General features: G+C 48.7%; 1 protein-coding gene across 1 annotated transcript; it reads left to right on the plus strand.

The window, feature by feature from the left end:
- Positions 1–1,090: 1,090 nt before the first annotated feature.
- On the plus strand, positions 1,091–4,542 carry LOC120660833 (protein indeterminate-domain 16-like). Its single transcript, XM_039939477.1, has 3 exons — positions 1,091–1,890; positions 2,022–2,424; positions 3,240–4,542. The coding sequence occupies exons 1-3, from the start codon at positions 1,752–1,754 to the stop codon at positions 4,198–4,200; spliced, it is 1,503 nt and encodes a 500-aa protein (XP_039795411.1). The 5' UTR covers positions 1,091–1,751; the 3' UTR covers positions 4,201–4,542.
- The last annotated feature ends 15,627 nt before the right edge of the window (positions 4,543–20,169 follow it).

The raw sequence follows: 20,169 nt of genomic DNA on the forward strand, positions 1-20,169 counted from the left end.
CCGAACTACTCTAAATCGTGTGTTCTTGAGTCCCTTTCTCTGGGTAGATCCAGCCCCATCGCCTAGTACTTCCCCGAGTACTCCCTCACTGGGAATAGGTGGGTGCGTTCCGCCACCCGGCTGTGGGTACCCCTAGAACCCCACAACAGTTTGGAACCAAATACGACCTTAGTACTCCTCCGTATGTAGTAAAGCCATAACCGCAAATGTCACCCCTTTCGATCATGCAGAACAGCAGAAGCCCTGCATATATACAGCTTATCGCTCGGCGCCCAGGTGCAAGAAAACCTTCCATTTGGAGCCTAGCAGCAGCAAGCTACTCGACTGGCATGGCAGATGATAAGCTATTTTATTGATCAATCAACAATTTAGCTCTGGATTATCAATTCCACAAGCTTCCAAACCCATCATTCCTCTTGGGCAATAAACTCAAGGCCAAACCGGCCGAATCCTTCTGGGGAGAATGACAAACGCAGAGACAGTAGGATCTTAGGTGCTAATCACGATATGAGAAAAATCCTTGTTTATCACTGAAGAACATAAAAAACAGTTAGATTAATAAAGTGCTAAGTAGTACTGCTGTATCCATTGTCCGGACGTGACTACTTTGCATTACTGAATATTTATATATACTGCCATACTGGGTGTAAAAGAACAGAGATACACTGTAATGAAGAAACGCAGAGAACTGCAACGTACAGTGTTTTCACTACATTTATCACCTTTGGGGGTTTTTTCAGTAGGGAAATATCTGCAGGCCTAGCTAGCTGCTACAGTGCTGCAGCTATGGATTAGACAGTTCCTCATGGACCGCATAATTGAACTGCCCCTTGAATCCGGTCATTTTACACCTGTGATTTTCTGGCAGGTGGAATTCTTACTGAATAACTGAACTCGATCCAAGACCTATATACAGAGATTTTGGAATTAAATTACTGAAAAGAATAAGAACATGCTTGGGACTAGTCCAGTGTAGCTGACTAGCCAACAACTGCAAGCTTCCATCCAAGCAAGCAAAGAAACAAACAGGCATCCATCTTTGTGCATTACACTTTCCATGCTCCAAAAAGGCCTTTATGCATGGGTTGAGCTGAGATGCATGCCCATCTCCATCGTCTTCCTCTTCCTGTACTCTTAGCTAGCTGCTGCAAGGGCAGTTAATAAGACACAATGCAAACCCCAGTGGCATATTACACTTACCAGCTCTCCCCTTTCATCCCATATACTGTAACCCCCCAAAGAAAGCTGCTAAGACCTAAAGCCAGTTTGGAAAGCTGCCTTCCTCCTCCTCTCTCCCTCTCCCTCTCCCTCTCTCTCTTCCTTGGCGTTGTCTCTGTTGCAGCTCCACAAAAGCCGACTCCAAGACCCCTTCTTCCTACCACGGTACCACCTCCGCCACCCCCCCTCTCCTTAATTCCTTCTCTCCCAGCACAAGCTGAGTTCTTATTATTATACTACCGGTACTTATTACTCGGCAGCTGTACTCGCCTCCCTTGCTTGGCCTCGTTTCTTGTTTGTTTCCCATCTGGTTGTTGATCCCTTCTTCTCCCCTCCGCCGCTCTGCGGCTATATATACGGCCAATCCAATCCCCACCCCCATTCGCCTGATCAAATCAACCGGCCGGGGAGGTTGGGGAAAGGGAGGAAATTTTAGTTCCTGGCTCTTCTTGTTGTTGTTGTTGCTGTTCCGTAGTATTGTTGTTGGAGCTAGCGGTGTTAGTTCTTCACAAGATCGCTCGCTCGTGTCACCCATGCTGGGCTTCTGCGCCCCCGCGGCCGGGTCCCCTCCGGACGACGCCACGCCGGAGCCGTTCTGCTCGCTGCAGATCGCCACCACGGCCGCCGCCGCCGCCACGACGAAGAAGAAGCGCCGGCCAGCCGGCACACCAGGTAATCCTCCTCCAATTGGTTACATCATGCATGGTAGCGGCAAAGCTCGGCGGTTTGCCTGCCGAGATCGATCCGTCTCCTGCAGCAGCATGTACAGTCTGTACAGAGAGAAACTAAACAATGGATTGCAGACCCGGACGCGGAGGTGGTGTCGCTGTCGCCGCGGACGCTGCTGGAGTCGGACCGGTACGTGTGCGAGATCTGCGGGCAGGGGTTCCAGCGCGACCAGAACCTGCAGATGCACCGGCGGCGGCACAAGGTGCCGTGGAAGCTGCTGAAGCGGGAGGCCGGGGAGGCGGCGCGGAAGCGGGTGTTCGTGTGCCCGGAGCCGAGCTGCCTGCACCACGACCCCTCCCACGCGCTGGGCGACCTCGTCGGCATCAAGAAGCACTTCCGCCGCAAGCACAGCGGCCACCGCCAGTGGGCCTGCGCCCGCTGCTCCAAGGCCTACGCCGTCCACTCCGACTACAAGGCCCACCTCAAGACCTGCGGCACCCGCGGCCACTCCTGCGACTGCGGCCGCGTCTTCTCCCGGTCGGTAATCACAAATCATTCATTCATCTGCTGCTTATTGCCTACTAGCTTCCAGCGTCCGTCGAGAAAAATCGATTGAAACCGTCGCAGACATTTTTCTTCTTCCTTTTGTTCGCCGTCGTTGATACTGGAGTAGTACTACATCTGATGAGGCTGCACGCCGGGCCAAGCCGAAGGCTGAAGCTGACATCACAGCAGCGTGGTAGTGAGTGCCGGCGCCGGCGCCGGCGCCGGCTCCGCTTTCCTTTTGGGATGTCTGCTATTATTGCGGCATTAACGGGGAAAGGAAAGGTAGGCCGGCCGGCGGGTGGATCAGAGCGAAATTCCCGAGGGCAGCGCGCCCTCCTCCGTGTGCGTGCGGGCGGGCGTGTGCGCAGTGCATCGATCCCTCCCCTCGGTAGCTTTGCCTTTGCCGTTGGCCCGTTGCTTGCTCCGCATGTGTTCCCGATAGGGGCCAGGGCAGGGCCAGCCGCCGCTGCCTTCGGCTTGGGGGTATAGTTCCCGGCTTTGTGCCCGCGCTGCAGCGGCAAAGGCAGCGGCTTGGCAGCGCTGCTGGCCGGCGCGCCGCTCGATGCCCGGCAAGCGCCAGGGCACAGAACTCCACGCCTGACACCGCCGGCGTCTTTGGATCCTCTAGCCGTGGTGGCAGCGACGTTAATTCATCGTCGTTTCACACGCTCACACATGCAATACGTTAATTCATCTCAGCCTTGGATTTTGTTCTTGAGTTCACGCGGCCATGCACGCATCCTTGGTTATTGGCACAGACGAGATGATTATTAGTTCTCTAATTTGGTGATGTGTGCATCGCGCAGGGTTGAGAGCTTCATAGAGCACCAGGACACCTGCACCGCCGGGCGGGCACGGGCGGGCGCCTCGCCGGCGTGTGGAGGCGGCGGCGGCGGCGTGGGCGTGGCTGCTGCTAGTGCCGGGTCGCGGCAGCAGGCGCCGCCGCCGGCCCTGTCGCTGTCACGGACAGCGTCGAGCACCAGCCCGTCAAGCGACGTCGTCATCAGCCCGGCGGCCTGGCCGGGTCCGCCGTTGCCGAGCCCTACGGCCGCCGCGTTCCACGGCCGGTTCGATCGTGTCCCGTCGCCGCGGACGCCACCGTCAGAGCACCACTGCGGCGGTCGCACGCACAACCTCGAGCTGCAGCTCATGCCGCCGTCCTGCAGCGTCGCGGGCGGCGGTGGTGCGCCGGGAATGGCGGCGTTCCGCGGCGCGCAGAGCTCGCCTGCCGTTTCCTCGCGGGGCGACGCCGCCGCCGCCATTCAGCTGCAGCTGTCCATCGGCGTCTTCGGCGGCGGGCCCGGGGACGCGGGCGAGCGCGGCGGCGAGGCGCTGGTCGCGGCGGCGAGGGCGAGGCAGGAGGTGGAGGCGCGGGAGCTGCTGCGGCAGGCGGTGGCGGAGAAGGCGGCGGCGGACGAGGCCCGCGCGCAGGCGAGGCGGCACGCGGAGCTGGCTGAGCAGGAGCTGGCGAGCGCCAAGCGGATGCGGCGGCAGGCGCAGGTGGAGCTGAGCCGCGCGCACGCGCTCCGCGAGCACGCCGTGCGCCAGGTCAACGCGACGCTGCTCCAGATCACGTGCCTCGGCTGCCGCCACAAGTTCCGCGCGCGGCCGGCGCCGCCCCCCGATGTCGCCTGCAGCTACGTCTCCTCCGTCGTGACCGAGGGCGGCGACGCCGAGGTCGACGAGCCGCCGCCCCTGGACGCCGATGGCGGCGGCATGCGGCGGCGCCAGCACGCCATGGCCATGGCCATGGACATCGTCCTCTAGGTAGAGGCTGGATCGAGCTAGCTAGCCTTCTTCCTGGTCTACCTTTCAATTACTTGTTGTTTTATCAACGAGACGCCCGTGTTGGCGCATTCGCGGTGAGCTTTTGTAATTGATCAGATGCTGCTGATATGGAAGATAGCTAGCTTGATCGCCCCGGATAGCTGCTTAGTGTTGGAGTCCAGTGAGAGCAGCAGGAGAGGTAGCCAAGCGGAGACGAAGACGAAGGCTAGCTGCTAGCTCACTGTGACGTGCATGGAATCTTTTGGTGTTTGCTTCCCATTGGATCTAGTTGGAAAAACATTTCTCATGCATGAAAAGCAAGTTGATGATGCCCTTTGTAAAGCTCAGGCATGCATGCATTCATTCAGTAGCCACCCCCTACCAAGGATAGGGATCGATCGCATGCATGCACGATCTTTGTCGATCACAACCAACCACTACTGAATCCAACAACTGCAGTATCATCTATCAATCTACCATGCACCGATCTGTTTCATTCTTCGGAGTGAGAATAGTCTTTGATTTGGTAGACCACAAAACAGCAGTGGGCGGGGGATGATCTCTCGGCCTCAGGAGGGGCCAGGCCATGGCCGATTCGAGCAGCGGTTGGACCGAGGGGCGGAGGGCGCCAAATGGAAGCGGCCAGGAATGGCGTTGGAAGTGGGGAACCGAGTGGAAGAATCTGATGAGGGGGACAACGAGCTGCGCCTGCCGGGCGCCGGCCGGAACACGAGGGGAGCTGGGGAGGGGTGGCCATGGCCGCGCGTGGGAAATACCACGCGCACTAGAGATAAAGGCTCATCCTAAAACGTAAAATACAAAATTTTTATAAATCGCATTACACAAATAGATTTAAATCGCGAGACGAATCTAATGAATCTAATTAGGACGTGATTAGACACTAAATTGCTACATTAATGATACAGTAACATGCTCTAATAAAATATTAATTAGGCTTATTAGATTCGTCTCGCAGTTTACAGACGAGACATGTAATTAGTTTTATAATTAGTCTATAATTAGTACTTTAAATATTAAAAATTATTTTTTAAAAATAAAAAATGCAAAATAAAAAATGAACTGAAAAAGGCCAAAATCTCAAAGCTCCCAGGCCGCACTACTCACTGTTGCGGCTCAGCGATGGCCCTAGTAGTCCAAAACAGCACGCACAATAATGCGTCCGTGCATGTACGCCAGAGATCACGCACAGCGCACAGAGCGCTCGTCTCCAACTGAAATGATGAAACGCCGCTGCAGGAGGAGGGTCGAGGAGACCAGCTAGGGAGTAGGGATGGGCATGGAAACAGATGCGGACGCGCGCATGGTTTTCAGTGCCAGAATGGCTTTTTCTCTTCCTTCTTTTCTTCTTTCTCTGCTCTTATTTAGATGCAAAATTCAAAATTCCAAATCTATCATATCAAAAAATAATCTTACATGCATGGAGTATTAAATATAGACGAAATAAAAAATAAATTGCATAGTTTGCTTGTAAATTACGAGATGAATCTAATGAGCCTAATTGGGATATGATTAGACACTTAATTGATACAGTAATTGCTACAGTACACATCTTCTAATGGTGAATTAATTAGACTCATTAGATTCGTCTCGTAGTTTACAGACGAGTTCTGTAATTAGTTTTATAATTAATCTATATTTCATATTTTAAATGTGTAAAGATTCTATTTCAATAACTTTACCGACACAATTAAACAAGGCCTCGGTCTACTAGCTCCCCAGCTCGGCAGCTCCCCTTCCCCTCCCCGGCCGGGGGCCGGCCTCCCTCGTCTGTCTTGGGCTCTTGGCTAGAGATACCCCTGTCTGATCTGTACCGTCTCGTAGCACTGAAAGATATGCAGAAAAGCTCTCACGGCGCCCTCTGCCATTGTCTGCACGTTTGCTAGCTGCTGCCTGCTGCTGCATGCGCGCATGTGTGTGCGGGCGCGAGCGTGTGGGTGGTGAGCTGGTAATGGTGATGGAGATGGAGGCCGCACCCACACCCACAGGTGACTTGTACGAAGCCCAAACGAGGCCGCTCCTCATCACTCATCTGGCACTGTGCTGCATGCGGCTAATTGCAGATGCAGATGCGGCAGCCATTAAAGCGCGCTAACCAAGCGAAGCAAAGCACCTTTTTTTAGCTGACGAGCTGGAAGAACATTCGTGCGTGCGCGACGGCACGGCATGAAGGCTTATGCATCCGCAAATGCGCTGCATGTGATATGCGCTGGGGCTGCACCCAGCGAGAAGAATATATGTGCGCGGCGCCTTCTGCTGTGTCATGTGTAGTGTATTTTTTTAATGTGGCAGCAGTGCAGCACAGTCTCTACTCTCTAGTCTCTACACACTAGTACTATAATGTCTTCGTGGAGTAAAGTGTTTGATAAAGAAAGTTTATCCTTACGGTAGGATTATTGGATAGTTATTTATCAGCCCAAATTATTGAGAAGGATCTAAAACCCTGAAAACAGTGGGGGAGCTTGAGGAGCTAACCGGAGGGGGGGGGCATCCATGGCAATATGTACTCTAAAAATTAATGAACAGTAACCGTTTTACAATTCACACAGTAGGGATTTTCATTGGCCAGGGGGCGGCCATGGCCCTCCTTGGCCACAATGAAGCTCCGCCAGTGCCTGGAAATATATGTAGTACAACCAAAATATGCATGCCTTGGACACAAGGGGGAGCTCAAGCTTGCCATTGGGTGTCAGTGTTTACCGCCAAGCCTGCTCAGGGATACCCTTAGCAGTAAGGTTTGTAGGTAGGGATCGACTGCTCTGGAACTCGATGGTGCAACGAACATAAAGATTTAGACATGTTCGAGCCGCGAGTTGCATAATACCCTACGTTCTGTGTGGTTGTTTGTATTGCCTTAGGTGTTGATGTCTTTTGAGGGGGTCTCTGTCTGCCCTTATATATCCGGGGGGACAGGTTTACATGGAAAGTCCTAGCCGAGTATAGTTGGAGTCCTTCTACAGCACGATCGGGTAGTTTCCTTTGTACTTACAGCCAGTTCTACGCCTATTCTGATAGTTAAAAAAGAGGTAAGGTACATCCATGAGCTATCTCTTACTCTAGAACATTCTATGCCTATAAGCAGTCCCGCTTCCCCGGGTCTGACAAGCCCCCGAGCTCTTCGTAGCCGAGTCCTGCAGGCATCGAGTACTTGGCTGGGCGCCTTCGAGTACTTTAAGTAGCCAGAGCATCCTTCTGATTGCCTCTGGTCCTTCCTTCAGACACGTCGAGTAGTTCTTCAAGTACTTCAGGTTGCTCCGAGGCTGTGAGGTGCTCAAGCTCCGAAATCTTGATCTTATATGGAGCGCGAAGTACTCGCGCTCCATATGGAGTAGCCCCCGAGCCTTAGGTTGAATCGCAGAATCAGACTGAGGGTCACTTCAGTCATTTTTCTTCATTATTTTTCAAAAAAATTGAAAAATAAATCTCTGATACACATATCCCGCAGCCCCCGAGTCTTGAATTTAAATCTCTCAATTTATATTTAAGAATCAAAAACTCGTGGCAAAATATATGACAAAAACCTCCCAAAAGAGAAAACCATCTGTTGAACTTCCAGGTATTCATGAGATTGCCATCAGAGATCATATAAATCCACACTGTTACTTCTAGGGTTTTACCCTCTTTGGCTCCTGGCCGCCGTCAAATTCAGATTTACATTTTTCCAGTGCCTGTGGCCACCGTTAACCCCTCTCGTAGCCCCCGAGCCTGAACTCGTGACATTGAGATGGCTCCCAAAAAAAACAAGTGCAAGATCGAAGATGAAGCTGTTGCCAATCTTTCCACAGGCTGGCGCAGAAGCAAAATGTCTGAATCGGCTGTACAAGAACTAGAGAATATGGGTCTTCTCCAGACTCAAGGTGTAATCCAATGGCGTGCAGACGAAGGAGAGGATTACCCTTTTGAAGGTACACTTGAAACCGTCATGTTCCGTGATTTTGTGGAACATGATCTTGCGATACCTGTGTCTGAGTTTTTCCATGCTCTTCTGCAATTCTGGGGAATCCAATTGCATCATTTGACTCCATAATCCATCTTGCATCTTTTTATATTTACTCATTTCTGCGAAGCTTTCCTTGGTATGTTTCCCCACTTCCATATTTTTCAATATTTCTTCACCCTTGTACCCATTTCAAATGCTGCCAAACCCGCCGTCGTCGGGGGGTATGAATTAGTGCTCCGTCCAGAGACCCAAGACGAGTATTTAGCTTATGATCCAGCGGGTAAAGGAACCGAGTGGAAAAGTTTCTGGTTTCATGTCGGGAACTTCGAATCCCCACTTCCAGAAAGAGTTGCTAGTGCCCCCAAGTCCAAGCAAACTGGTCAAGTGCAGGACCCGGTGGCAAACAAGTCGAGTGCATTCTTCGCGCCATTGCCAATTTCTAAAACAAAGGAGTTTCTGGAGATCATGTGGTCTTCTCCTTTGTGAGTCGTCGGATCCAACCTATTCAACGTCGGAAACATCCTGCCTTCTGATATGAAGGTACAAAAGATCCCACTAGGCTCTCTCCAGAAGCAATGACTGATTCTGAAGTGGTCAGAAGATGTTGTAAAGTACTCGATAACTTCGACAATTCCCTGAAACTACCAGCACTCTTCTCGGCAACCAATCCTCCCGAAAAGACCTGGGTAAGAGTTTGAGGAATATTGCCGAGTACTTGCAGATAAAGTTTTTAATCTTATGAAGAATCCTTGCATCCTGTGCAGAAAAATTATAAGACATGGTATTGCATGGATCCATCTCCAGAAGATGCTACTCCTTCTGATGATAGCAGGAAGCGGAAGGCAGCTCCTGGAGCTTTGTTGCAGAGGAAAATACACCATCTCGACAGTGGCCAGTAAGAATCTGACATTTTTTTAATTAGATCCTATTTTGCCTCAGCTTTCTTATTTCGAATTTCGCTTGGCTTGGATCCAATATCTCCCAGCGCATGAGAAGGATCGGATCCAAGATTTCTGTAACTGGATGTAGAGTGATTCAGAAACAATTACTCGATCAACCCCCGAGTCACCAGGGATTGGGCTGATCGAGAACTCAACTGCCAATTTGTCGAATACAGACATGACGGGAACATCAAATGAGCTAAATCCTGAAGCACCCAAGCTTACTCCTTTCCAGTCTATGCCACAATCTACCCAGGAGGAATTGGGTAAAGAGCTCTTTGATGATCCATTGTTGTCTATAGACAACATGAAGAAACTCGCAGACTATATGCAGTGGATTTTTAAATATACCAAGGTAAACCTTCTTCTGCTGCTACTTGCTTATGCCGAGTAGTTGGTGGTGTCTGACCAATCTTGCTTTGTATTTTGTAGGAAGTTGCCAATCGGTCCTTCTTGAAGTCACATGCTTTGTATAAGACTATTGACAATCAGAAGATATTGGAGCAGCAGAATGCTCTAATTGCCAAACGCCTTGATGAGTCTCTTGCTGCACGGAATAAGCTTTACGAAGCAAACCGAAGCATCATCTAGAGCTTTGTGACATGAGGCAGCAGATCAAGAGCCTTCAAGAAGAAAAAGCCAAACTCCAAGAACAACTACAAACTGCTCAAGCCTGTAAGTATTTTGACCCTTGTCTTGACATTGTTTCACCGCTGACTAAAATATGCTTTCATCAGGCTCTCCAAGCGACCATAATCGACTAGTAGCAGCAGCTCAAGTTATTGTAGATATGGTAGATTCTGAAGAGGAGTCATCGAGTAGTAAGTCTTTGGTAGAGCGTCTAGAAGAAGCTCCCAAGAAATTATTTGATGTCATGACGGCCATCTCCAAGAATTTTCTGACCCATATGATCGGAATTGTCAAATCTTACTGACCTCAGCATAACTTGGCTCCCATAGCCAAAGGAATAGCTCCTAATTGTTCTGACGAGAAATTCAAGAGCTAGTGTAAAGAGTCGGAAGTAATTGCTAAGAAGATTTTGAAGAACTTGGCAGAATGATCTGCTTGTAACAGCTCTTGTCATCTTCTGTAGGATCTTGTCGTTGTATATATTGCTTTTATATAGTTGGTGTATCTTCAGAAGTATGATATGATACCGTAGGATAAATATGAAATACTCGAGTAATCGAGTAGAATGCTCGAATGGAGTAATCTATATAGTTGATCAGTTAGGATGAATCCCGTCAGACTATCCAGATAGAAACAACTATAAAGATATCCATAAACTACTCGAGCGAGCGAGTAGCTTGTCCTGACCATGGACTGGAATAATTTTTAAGATAGATCTGTTAGGATGAACCCCGTCAAGTTATCCAAGACGAAACCATCTTAGAAATATCAAATACCTATTCGAGCTAGTGAATAGGGTGTCTAACTTGTAGACTGGAGTAACTACTAAGATTGACCGGTTAGGATGAACCCCGTCGGGTTACCCTAGAAGGACAAAATTTAGTAGTATCCATAACATACTCGAGCAAGCGAGTAGTTTTGCCTTTAAAGCAAGGCTGGAGTTCCTTATAGTTGACCTGTTAGGATGAACTCCGTCGAGTTACCCAAGATGGACAAACTAGTAAAGGTATCCATATACCTTCTTGAGCTAGCGAGTAGGTTGTGCCCTTATATCGAGGACAAGGATGTGGCTTGTATAGTTATCCCAATGGAAAACTGTGTAAGCTATCCTAAACAGGTTTATCCAGTTCGTATGAATCTGTGGAGATTATCCTGGTTGGGAAAAATCTTTTGGAGAGTAGTCGGGGATGGTGTTGCCAGATTTAAAACTGCCTTTAATGTAGTCGAAAAGCTGATGAAAACCCTTGCTTTATTAAAGAGATCAACTGACATCGCCATGTTACTTGGATCAAGGATAACATTTGCGCAAGTGCTCAATATTCCATGAATTGGGTACCTCATTGCCATCTGCATCAATAATTCTGTATGAACCGGATCTTGTGACCTTAGATACGATGAAAGGCCCCTCCCATCTGGAATTTAACTTGTGCAGTCCAGTCTCATCTTGAATCCTTCGTAGAATTAGGTCTCCAATATTGAAAGATCTTTGCTAGACATTGCGGTCGTGGTAGCGCCTGACTCCTTGAAGATATGTAGCCGATTGGGTCAAGGCATTGATCCTAACTTCGTCGACTGTATCTAACTCAAGTTGTCGAGCTTCATCCGGTTCTCCTTCCTGATAGGCTTCTATTCTTGGAGATTTTCACATGATATCTGCGGGTAGTATAGCCTCAGACCCGTAGGTAAGGAAAAAAGGAGACTGTCCAGTTGCTTTGCTAGGCTGCGTTCGCATCCCCCAGACCACATGTGGTAATTCTTGAATCCACTTGCCACCTTTCTTGGTGTTGGCGTCATAGAGTCTTTTCTTCAAGCCATCGAGTACTAAGCCATTGATGCGCTCTACTTGACCATTAGCTCTAGGATGAGCTACTGATGCGTACTTGACCTCAATGCAAGAATTGTCGCAGAAATCCCAGAAAGACTGTGATGTGAAGTTAGAACCAAGATCTGTAATGATGGTGTGAGGAAATCCAAACCGATGAATAATGTCGGAGATGAAATCTACTGCTCTATCTGATGAGATCTTAACAATGGGCTTGTACTCGATCCACTTCCTAAACTTGTCGACTGCTACCAGCACATGATTGAATCCTCCTGGAGCAACGATTAATGGTCCAATCATGTCCAAACTCCAACAGGTGAACGGCCACGATGGAGGGATTGTTATCAAATTGTGTGCTGGGACATGAGTCTTCTTGCCAAAGAATTGGCAGCCGGGACATCGTCTGACAAGGTCTTATGCATCTGAAATGGCTGTTGGCCAGAAGAACCCCGATCTGTAAGCTTTGCCGACTAGTGTTCGTGATGCGGCATGATTGCCGTAAACTCCTTCATGTATCTCCCTGAGGATGTGTTTGCCTTCTTCGAGGGTAACACATTTCATGAGGATGCCACAGGCAGAGCGCTTGTAGAGGTTGTCACCGACAAGAACGAAACCCTTGCTACGCTTGATAATGCGGGCATCTTCAGCGCTCTTGGGATCGACATATGGTGGAAGCTTGAATTCCTTGATGAAGTCAATGAACTGAATCCGCCAATCTTCTTCGATCATCAGTAATTCTCTGACTGTGGCTGGGGCCTCCGCGTCAGTAGCTTGTTGACTTTGTACTTTGACTGATGGATGATGAAGTTCATGGACAAAGACTCCAGGTGGAACGGCTGCTCGAGTAGATCCAAGTTTGGAAAGGACATCTGCTCCCACGTTATTATCACGGTCCACGTGGTGGATTTCCAATCCTGCGAACTTGTTCTCGAGTTTTCTGATTTCTTCAACGTATGTGTCCATTGTATCCTTGTTGATGTCTCATTCTTTATTTACTTGCTGGACGACGAGTAGAGAATCGCCATAGACAAGTAGTCACTTGATGCCGAGAGAAATTGCTAGACGAAGCCCGTGTAGCAATGCCGCATACTCTGCTTCGTTGTTGGAGACTTTGAATAAGATTTGGAACACATACTTTAGCTATTCTCCCTTGGGGGAGATGAACAGAATTCCCGCGCCGCCTCCATCGAGCTAGAGTGAGCCATCAAAGTACATTACCCAATGCTCAGGGACGTTGTGAGGTGCTGGGATTTGATTTTCTCGCCATTCAGCAAAGAAGTCGACCAGTATTTGTGACTTGATTGTTCTTCTTGGCTTGAAGTTGATTTGCAAGGCTCCCAATTCAACTGCCCACTTTGAGATTCGACCAGTGGCATCCCGATTGTGGAGTATATCCGCCAATGAGAAGTCAGTTATTACTGAGATCTTGTACTCGTTGAAGTAGTGTCGAAGCTTCCTGGAGGTGATTAGAATTCCATATAGAACTTTATGGATTGATGGGTATCTGACCTTTGATTCAGAGAGTATTTCGCTGATGAAGTACACTGGTCTGTGAACGCCGTAAGCATGGACTTCCTCCGGACATTCGACTACTATCGTTGTACTGACCACGTGAGTAGTCGCAGCGATATAAAGGAGTAATTCCTCGCCTGGTAGTGGAGCTGTAAGAATTGGCGGCGACTGGAGATGATGCTTGAGGTTCTCGAGTGCTTCCGCGGCTTCTGTAGTCCACTCAAATTTGTCTTGTCACTTGAGAAGCTTGAAGAAGGGTAGGCCCCATTCGCCAAGCCTGGACAAGAACTAATTTAAAGCTGTCATGCAGTCTGTAAGCCTCTAGACATCCTTGATAGTAGCTGGGGCATCCATGACCATGATGGCATTGATCTTCTCTGGGTTGGCCTCAATTCTTCGGTTGTTGACGATGAATCCGAGTAGTTTTCCAGAAGGTACGCCGAAGAGACACTTGGTTGGGTTGAGTTTCCAATGAAATTTTCGGAGGCTGTTGAAGGTTTCTTTCAGGTCAGTAATAAATTGATCCTGGGTCTTGGTTTTGATGACAACATCGTCGACATAGGCTTCAACATTGCAATTTAGCTGATCAGCGAAGCATAGCAGTATCGCACGCTGGTAAGTGGCACCAGCGTTCTTCAACCCAAAGGACATGGTCTTGTAGGCGTATGCCCCGTAAGGGGTGATGAATGCCATCTTGATTTGGTCTTCTTCTTTCAAGGCGATCTGATGATAGCCTGTATAGCAGTCGAGGAAGGATAACAGGACACATCCTGCCGTGGAGTCGATTACTTGATCGATGCGAGGTAGCCCGAAAGGATCCTTTGGGCAATGCTTGTTTAGATCGGTGTAGTTGACGCGCATCCTCCACTCGTTGTTGTTTTTCTTCTGGACGAGTACAGGGTTGGCCAACCATTCTGGATGGTAGACTTCTTTGATGAACCCTACTGCGAGTAGTTTCGCCAGCTCCTTTTTTATGGCTTCTCGCCTTGTCCGGGGAGAAACGCCCTAGCCGCTGCTTCTTTGGTGTAGCTGTGGGGTCAACTTTCAGGGCATGCTCGATCAACTCCTTGGGCACTCCTGGCATATCCGCTGGTTTCCATGCAAATAAGTCTCGGTTGGCCCTAAGGAAGTTGACGAGCTCGAGTTCCTATTTGTCGCCCAAGCCAGCTCCGATGATAGTAGTTTTGGAGTCATCTCCCTCTTGTAGCTGTATAGTCTTGGTGCCCACGTTACCGGTTGGTTTAACCGGCGACTGGCTTGATTTCTTGGATGGCGTCGAGTCCTTGTTGAGTGAGAGTTCCTTAGCGGCAGCAAGTATCTCGCTGACGGAGCTAGGAACTTGGATTATGGCAGCATGATCTATTGCTTCTTTGTCGCACTCGAAGGACTTGAGGAGGTCTCCTTGCATGGAGAGTACTCCTGTGTTGCCTGGCATCTTGAGGAGCAGGTACACATAGTGTGGTACTGCCATGAACTTAGCCAGTGCAGGTCTTCCCAGTATGGCGTGGTAGGAAGATTCGAAGTCAGCTACTTCGAGCTTGATGTACTCCGTCCGGAAGTTTTGTTCTGTACCGAATGTGATCGGGAGGGTAACCGAGCCGATCGGTGTAGAAGAATTTCCAGGAACGATGCCGTAGAATGGGGCCTTGCTTGGGGTGAGCAGACTCATGTAGTTGAGACCCATCTTAGCCAATGTACTTGCAAAGATCAAGTTGAGCCCGCTTCCGCCATCAATGAGTACTCGAGTGAGTTTGGCCCCTTGGACGACTGGGTCGAGTACTAGCAGGAACTTTCTGGGTTCAGAGAAGCTGGTCCATTGATCCTCGCTGGAGAATGTGATGGGGACCTCGCTGTATTTTAATGGCCTCTGAATTGCTGGCTCAACTAAAAGAATTTCTCTGAGTAGAAGCTTCTGGGCTCTCTTGGAGAAGCTGGGATCCCCTCCAAATATGACGTTGACGACGTTTTGTGGCTGTTCAAACCCGTCAGGGTCTTTCTTGTCATCTTCATCATCCTTGTTCTGCTTTTTCTTAAGGGCATTTGGAGGTGCCGACTGGAAGGATTTGCGCAGGATCGTGCACTCCCACATCGAGTCGTTGCTCTTGGGGTGAATTGGGCACCTCTTGTTGTGAAGGATCTTGTCGAACTGGTCATGCGGCTTCTCATTCTTTTTACCACGCGGGGTATGATCCATAGTACCAACAGTATCGTCAGGCTTGCGTTTGCGCGCCAGATCCCGCTGGTTGCTTGGCCCTCCACGGTCGTTGTGACGCTTTCCGTCGTTGTCACTGTTACGGCGCAAAAAATGGTTGCGTTCTTGCTCCTCTTCATCTGCCCAGTGCTGCATCATATCTCATAGCTCCACTACCGTTTTCGGGTGGTTACGCCCAAAATCACGGTATAGAGACTGAACGGTAATGCCGCTCTGGAAGTAGTCGATGACGTTGTCGTCGGTGATGTTGGGGATGGTGGTTCTTGTGTCGAAGAAGCACTTGATATAGGATCTGATCGTTTCTTCTTGTTCCTGCTTGCACATCGACAAGGCGTGTCGAGTAGCTACTCGATATAGCGACCCTTGGAAATTGTCGATAAAGGCCTTCTTGAGATCATCCCATGAGTGCATGGACTCACGTGCCAAACTCTCGAGCCACGTGAGGGGTGCGGGCTCCAGGGCCATCGGGAAGTAGAGGACCTTGGTGTTGGTGTCTCCTCTTGCAACACTAACAGCGGTCGAGTATAAACGTAACCATTGAGCAGGGTCTTGCTTACCGTCGTACTTTTGGATGTTCGTTGGCTTGAAGTCCTTCGGGTACTCGACGTTATCGAAGACTCTGCTGAGGGCTTGGAAGCGATCAGATTTATCTGCAAGCTGCGATCTGTGTCTTGCGTTGATGATGTCCCATGCGTCCAGTACGGAATCGGCTACTTCTTCCCTGTTGTGGGCGCGGTTGTTGTTGCGACTTGGTTGGGGCCTAGGAGTTTGGTTTGCTGGTGGTTGGCCACCTCTGGGGTGATGGATGCTTGCGACTTCTTGATCCTCTTGATTTCTTTGATTTTGCTGCTCTAGCTGTTGTTGACGATGATGGCCTCCAAGAGTACGGCTTGCTTGAGGTATGACTGTTGCTATGGCCCTCGTCCGAGTGCCGTGACACTTTTTTGGCTCTCGAGTAGTTCAACAACGTTTTTGGCAAGGTGTATGACACGTTCCATCTCCGGGTTTTGAGGCATCTGCATGAGCCGCAGGGTTGCTTCTGTCATCGCGGTGATTGGGGTTCTGAAGACTGGATCCGCGACGTTGTTGAATTCGTTGTTGAGATTGCGTGGGGGGAGGCGAGCTCGCTCAGCAGCTCGAACCATGCATTCTCCTTTGCGTTGATTTCTTGCCCTGCGAGCTATGCGAGTAGCTTCGTCCTCATCTTGTGGAGCGTCTTGGGTCAGATTGTCTTCTGAAATCTGATCCAAAGCTTCGTTGGGGTCATGCTGACTTGGAGCACCTCCGGCTTGTTGGATGATCACCGGAACCAAACGTTCGGGGGAGAAGCTTTCTAGATCTGATTCGCAATCAGCTAGGATAGTTTCCCTGGAACCTGTCTCCCTCTCGGTTGCAATGGGAGTACCGTGTTGAAACGGGAGATCATCAATGCTGGCAACTTCTCGAAGGTTATCGAGTAGTTCTGCGAGAGTATGACTTTGGCAGGACTTGAGTTGGATTTTTTTGCCAGTGCATTGGTGATAAAATCTAGGTTTTCTTGAGATGACTCGACTGGATCTAGATATACGTCGAAAACGGGTGCCTCCCGACTAGCGGTGACTGAGTGGTTCCCAACGTAGAGGAGACGATCCAAGCTATTTTCATAGATGGATCTGATCATCTGTTTGTAAGTAGATGAAGCATTGCGCAACCCAAGGACGGGTTGAACGAGAGGAGTCTCAATCCGAGTAGAATTCGATTTGAGACCAATCTGAGTCCGAGTAGAACCCGAGTTGTCTTCGAGTTTCATCTCGACCTCTTTAGTGAAGTCGGGAAGCAGCATGACGCCTTGATCATCTGATCCGGCGAGTTTGCTGAAACTCTCCGACGTGGCTGCCTTCAGCGTGGGTGGATTGGTTAGATGGCTGTCAAAGCCGCCCGAACCATTGGCGACGCAGACCCACGAGCCGAAGACGAAGGTGGCGCTTGGAGGAGGCGCCATGGGGCTGAAAGAGAAAGTGGCCATCGGATTCGCCGATGAACTCGCCGAGTCCCCTACCTGGCGCGCCAGCTGTCGGTGTTTACCGTCAAGCCTGCTCAGGGATACCCTTAGTAGTAAGGTTTGTAGGTAGGGATCAACTACTCTGGAACTCGATGGTGCAAGGAACACAAAGATTTAGACAGGTTCGGGCCGCGAGTTGCGTAATACCCTACGTCATGTATGGTTGTTTGTATTGCCTTAGGTGTTGATGTCTTTTGAGGGGGTCCCTGCCTGCCCTTATGTATCCGGGGGGACAGGATTACATGGAAAATCCTAGCCGAGTACAGTTGGAGTCCTTCTACAGCACGATCGGGAAGTTTTCTTTGTACTTATAGCTAGTTTATGCCTATTCGGGTAGTTACAAAAGAGGTAAGGTACATCCATGAGCTATCCTTTACTCTAGAATATTTTATATCTATAAGCAGTCCTGCTGCCCCGGGTCTGACATTGGGGTCCGGTGACCCCGAAGAGTTCAGGAGATTTTAATAGAAAAACATAGTATATTAGTGTCAATAGTGTCAATGGTCCCGTCCTCATTTACACTAGACTCCGGTGGTTCCATAGTCTGGCTTCGCCCCTGCTTGGACAGAAGATTCAAGCAAGGATTCTGCCTGGATTTTCTATCACATTACTGCAACAGTAAGATGTCATATTCCTTTTTTTTTCTAAAAATAATATAGTTACAGAATGCATTATTATATTTCATTAGTATCTGAAAAGGTTGGAGATTTTCAAAAATAAAGGTAATATCTCTAAGTAATTATACAAAAAAATAAAGAACAAATTGAGTTGTATGTAAAACAAGGGGTCATATTCCGTCCATGGGTTTTCTCGGTTGCTATTCTTAGGACCAACACTTTGAATCGATTTTTCTAACCAGAGAATCATAAATTGTGCTTTGTGCTTCAGCAGCTATGGTACTCCCTCTATTTCTTTCTATAGGGTGTACTGTTATGGTTTTTTGGGATGAAAGTCAAACCTCATATAATTTGACTAATATGTCTTCTTAGTGTACAAAAATTATATCATTATATTAGAATTTCACATGTCTTATAACACAACATTGGTGTTGTAGCAATTGATGACATATTTGTAAAACAAACAAATGGTCAAAATATACAACCAAAAAAGTTTGCATTCTAATATTCTATATAAAAAGAAACAACATATATAGTCATATGGACCGCAGTATTATAGTTGTGCAATGGATGGTAGTTTGGTGGTCATTCAACACAATATACGTACACAATGGATTATAGGGGGCTAATTCTTGATGTCATTGAATATGTGTTACAATCATTAAGAGGTGAAATGGGAGGTTTGTTTGTGTAGTGATTCAGGGATTAGAGTACAAATCATATATAAGATAGACACCGCACATCGAGGACAACATGGTGTAGATATCCAAAAGGTTGAAATTGGTGATTGCTTTCTTAGGTAAAAATATCAACCACCTAATGGCGCGTTCTCTTCAAGAGAAGCAAATAAGGTGTCGTATTTCTATATTGTACGGGTGTTCTTTGGTGGTTGACATTCTTATGCAACTACATCCCTCCAATCCTTCAACTGATTTTTCTGACTAGATAATAAATCTTGTGGTTTTCTAACTAGATAATAAATCTTGTGGTTACTGCCTTAGCAACTCTGGTTGTTTTCCCATCTTGCACCGATCGGGGTGGGGCACCACAATGGGCAGTGGCAGAGTCAGCATAGACCGTAGCATCATTGCAACACAATGGGCAATGACAAAGATGCTTCTGCGGCCATTGTAGTCGGAAGCCGACACTTATATATGTGTGGTGATGATTAAGAGTCAAGAGCTGAAGTTGAGGATAATGATTACTGTGTCGATGATGTACGTAGTAGGGAGGAAGTGAGTGGGTGTTGGAGATGTAATCTAGACTTAGCTAGGAATTGGGGTACATAGTTTACATAAAAGATAATACTGGGTATTGAGTAATACATGATATGTAGATTCAAAGTTTGAAATTGACCATTGGTTTCTTTTAAAAAAAACTTAACCACCTAAAATTATTATGGGTTCGTCCCGTGGTGTTCATAGGTCAGAGTTGAAGTTAACAATGTGGCTTCCCCTTTACGTCATCACTGCCTCTCAATTACCTTACTTCGAACTATTGTTGCTCATCATATGCAAATGCTCTGTTAATTATATTTGTGAAACATTCAATCAAGGTGGAGCTCCTAATTAAAGTCCAAACTTGTGGTCGTTATAATTAATTCCCAGGGAATTCAAACATGATCTTATTCTTTTCATATATATTTCCCAAATTGTTTCGTTATGTGCCACCCTATTTTTGATGGATCGATGCAATCATGCAACAACAGTGTACGCACGTACAAGCTTCTGATGGTCGATGCTTACCGCCGTATGGACGCATGCATGCGTTGCTGAATCGCTGATTACTGGTGCGCGTTCATTGATGCCTTTCTTCAGAGTTCAGACTTCGGGCGAGCTTTCTTCTTCCCCCCAGTACCACCACGCCATCGTTTCAGTGCTTCCCATTTCCAGCAGCCCACGAGCAACGGAGCAAGCTAAGCAACTTTTCTCAGGTGGTGAGAGTACAGCCGCGCGCAGGGACGACGACGCGTCAGCCGGCCGGGCGCCGGCTGGCAGCTCGATCCCGTGCGGGTTTTTGGCGGGGGCGTCCGGTCACCGACCGCCGTGCAAGCAGCCAAGCAGCACAGCACTACCGGCCGCTGCGTCCTCTCGTCTGCATGTCGCAATGAATTCAGGGCGAGCTCGCTCGTGGGGCTGGCAGAGGCAGGCGTTGGTTTCTGGGGGCAGCTGCCTTTCCACGGCTCGCCTTCGTCTCTCCTGTGCGTCGTCGGTCTCCTTGGCTTTTGGTTGATAAG

This window comes from Panicum virgatum, chromosome 2N (genome assembly GCF_016808335.1).
Source record: "Panicum virgatum strain AP13 chromosome 2N, P.virgatum_v5, whole genome shotgun sequence".
In the NCBI taxonomy this organism is placed as follows: Eukaryota; Viridiplantae; Streptophyta; class Magnoliopsida; order Poales; family Poaceae; genus Panicum; species Panicum virgatum.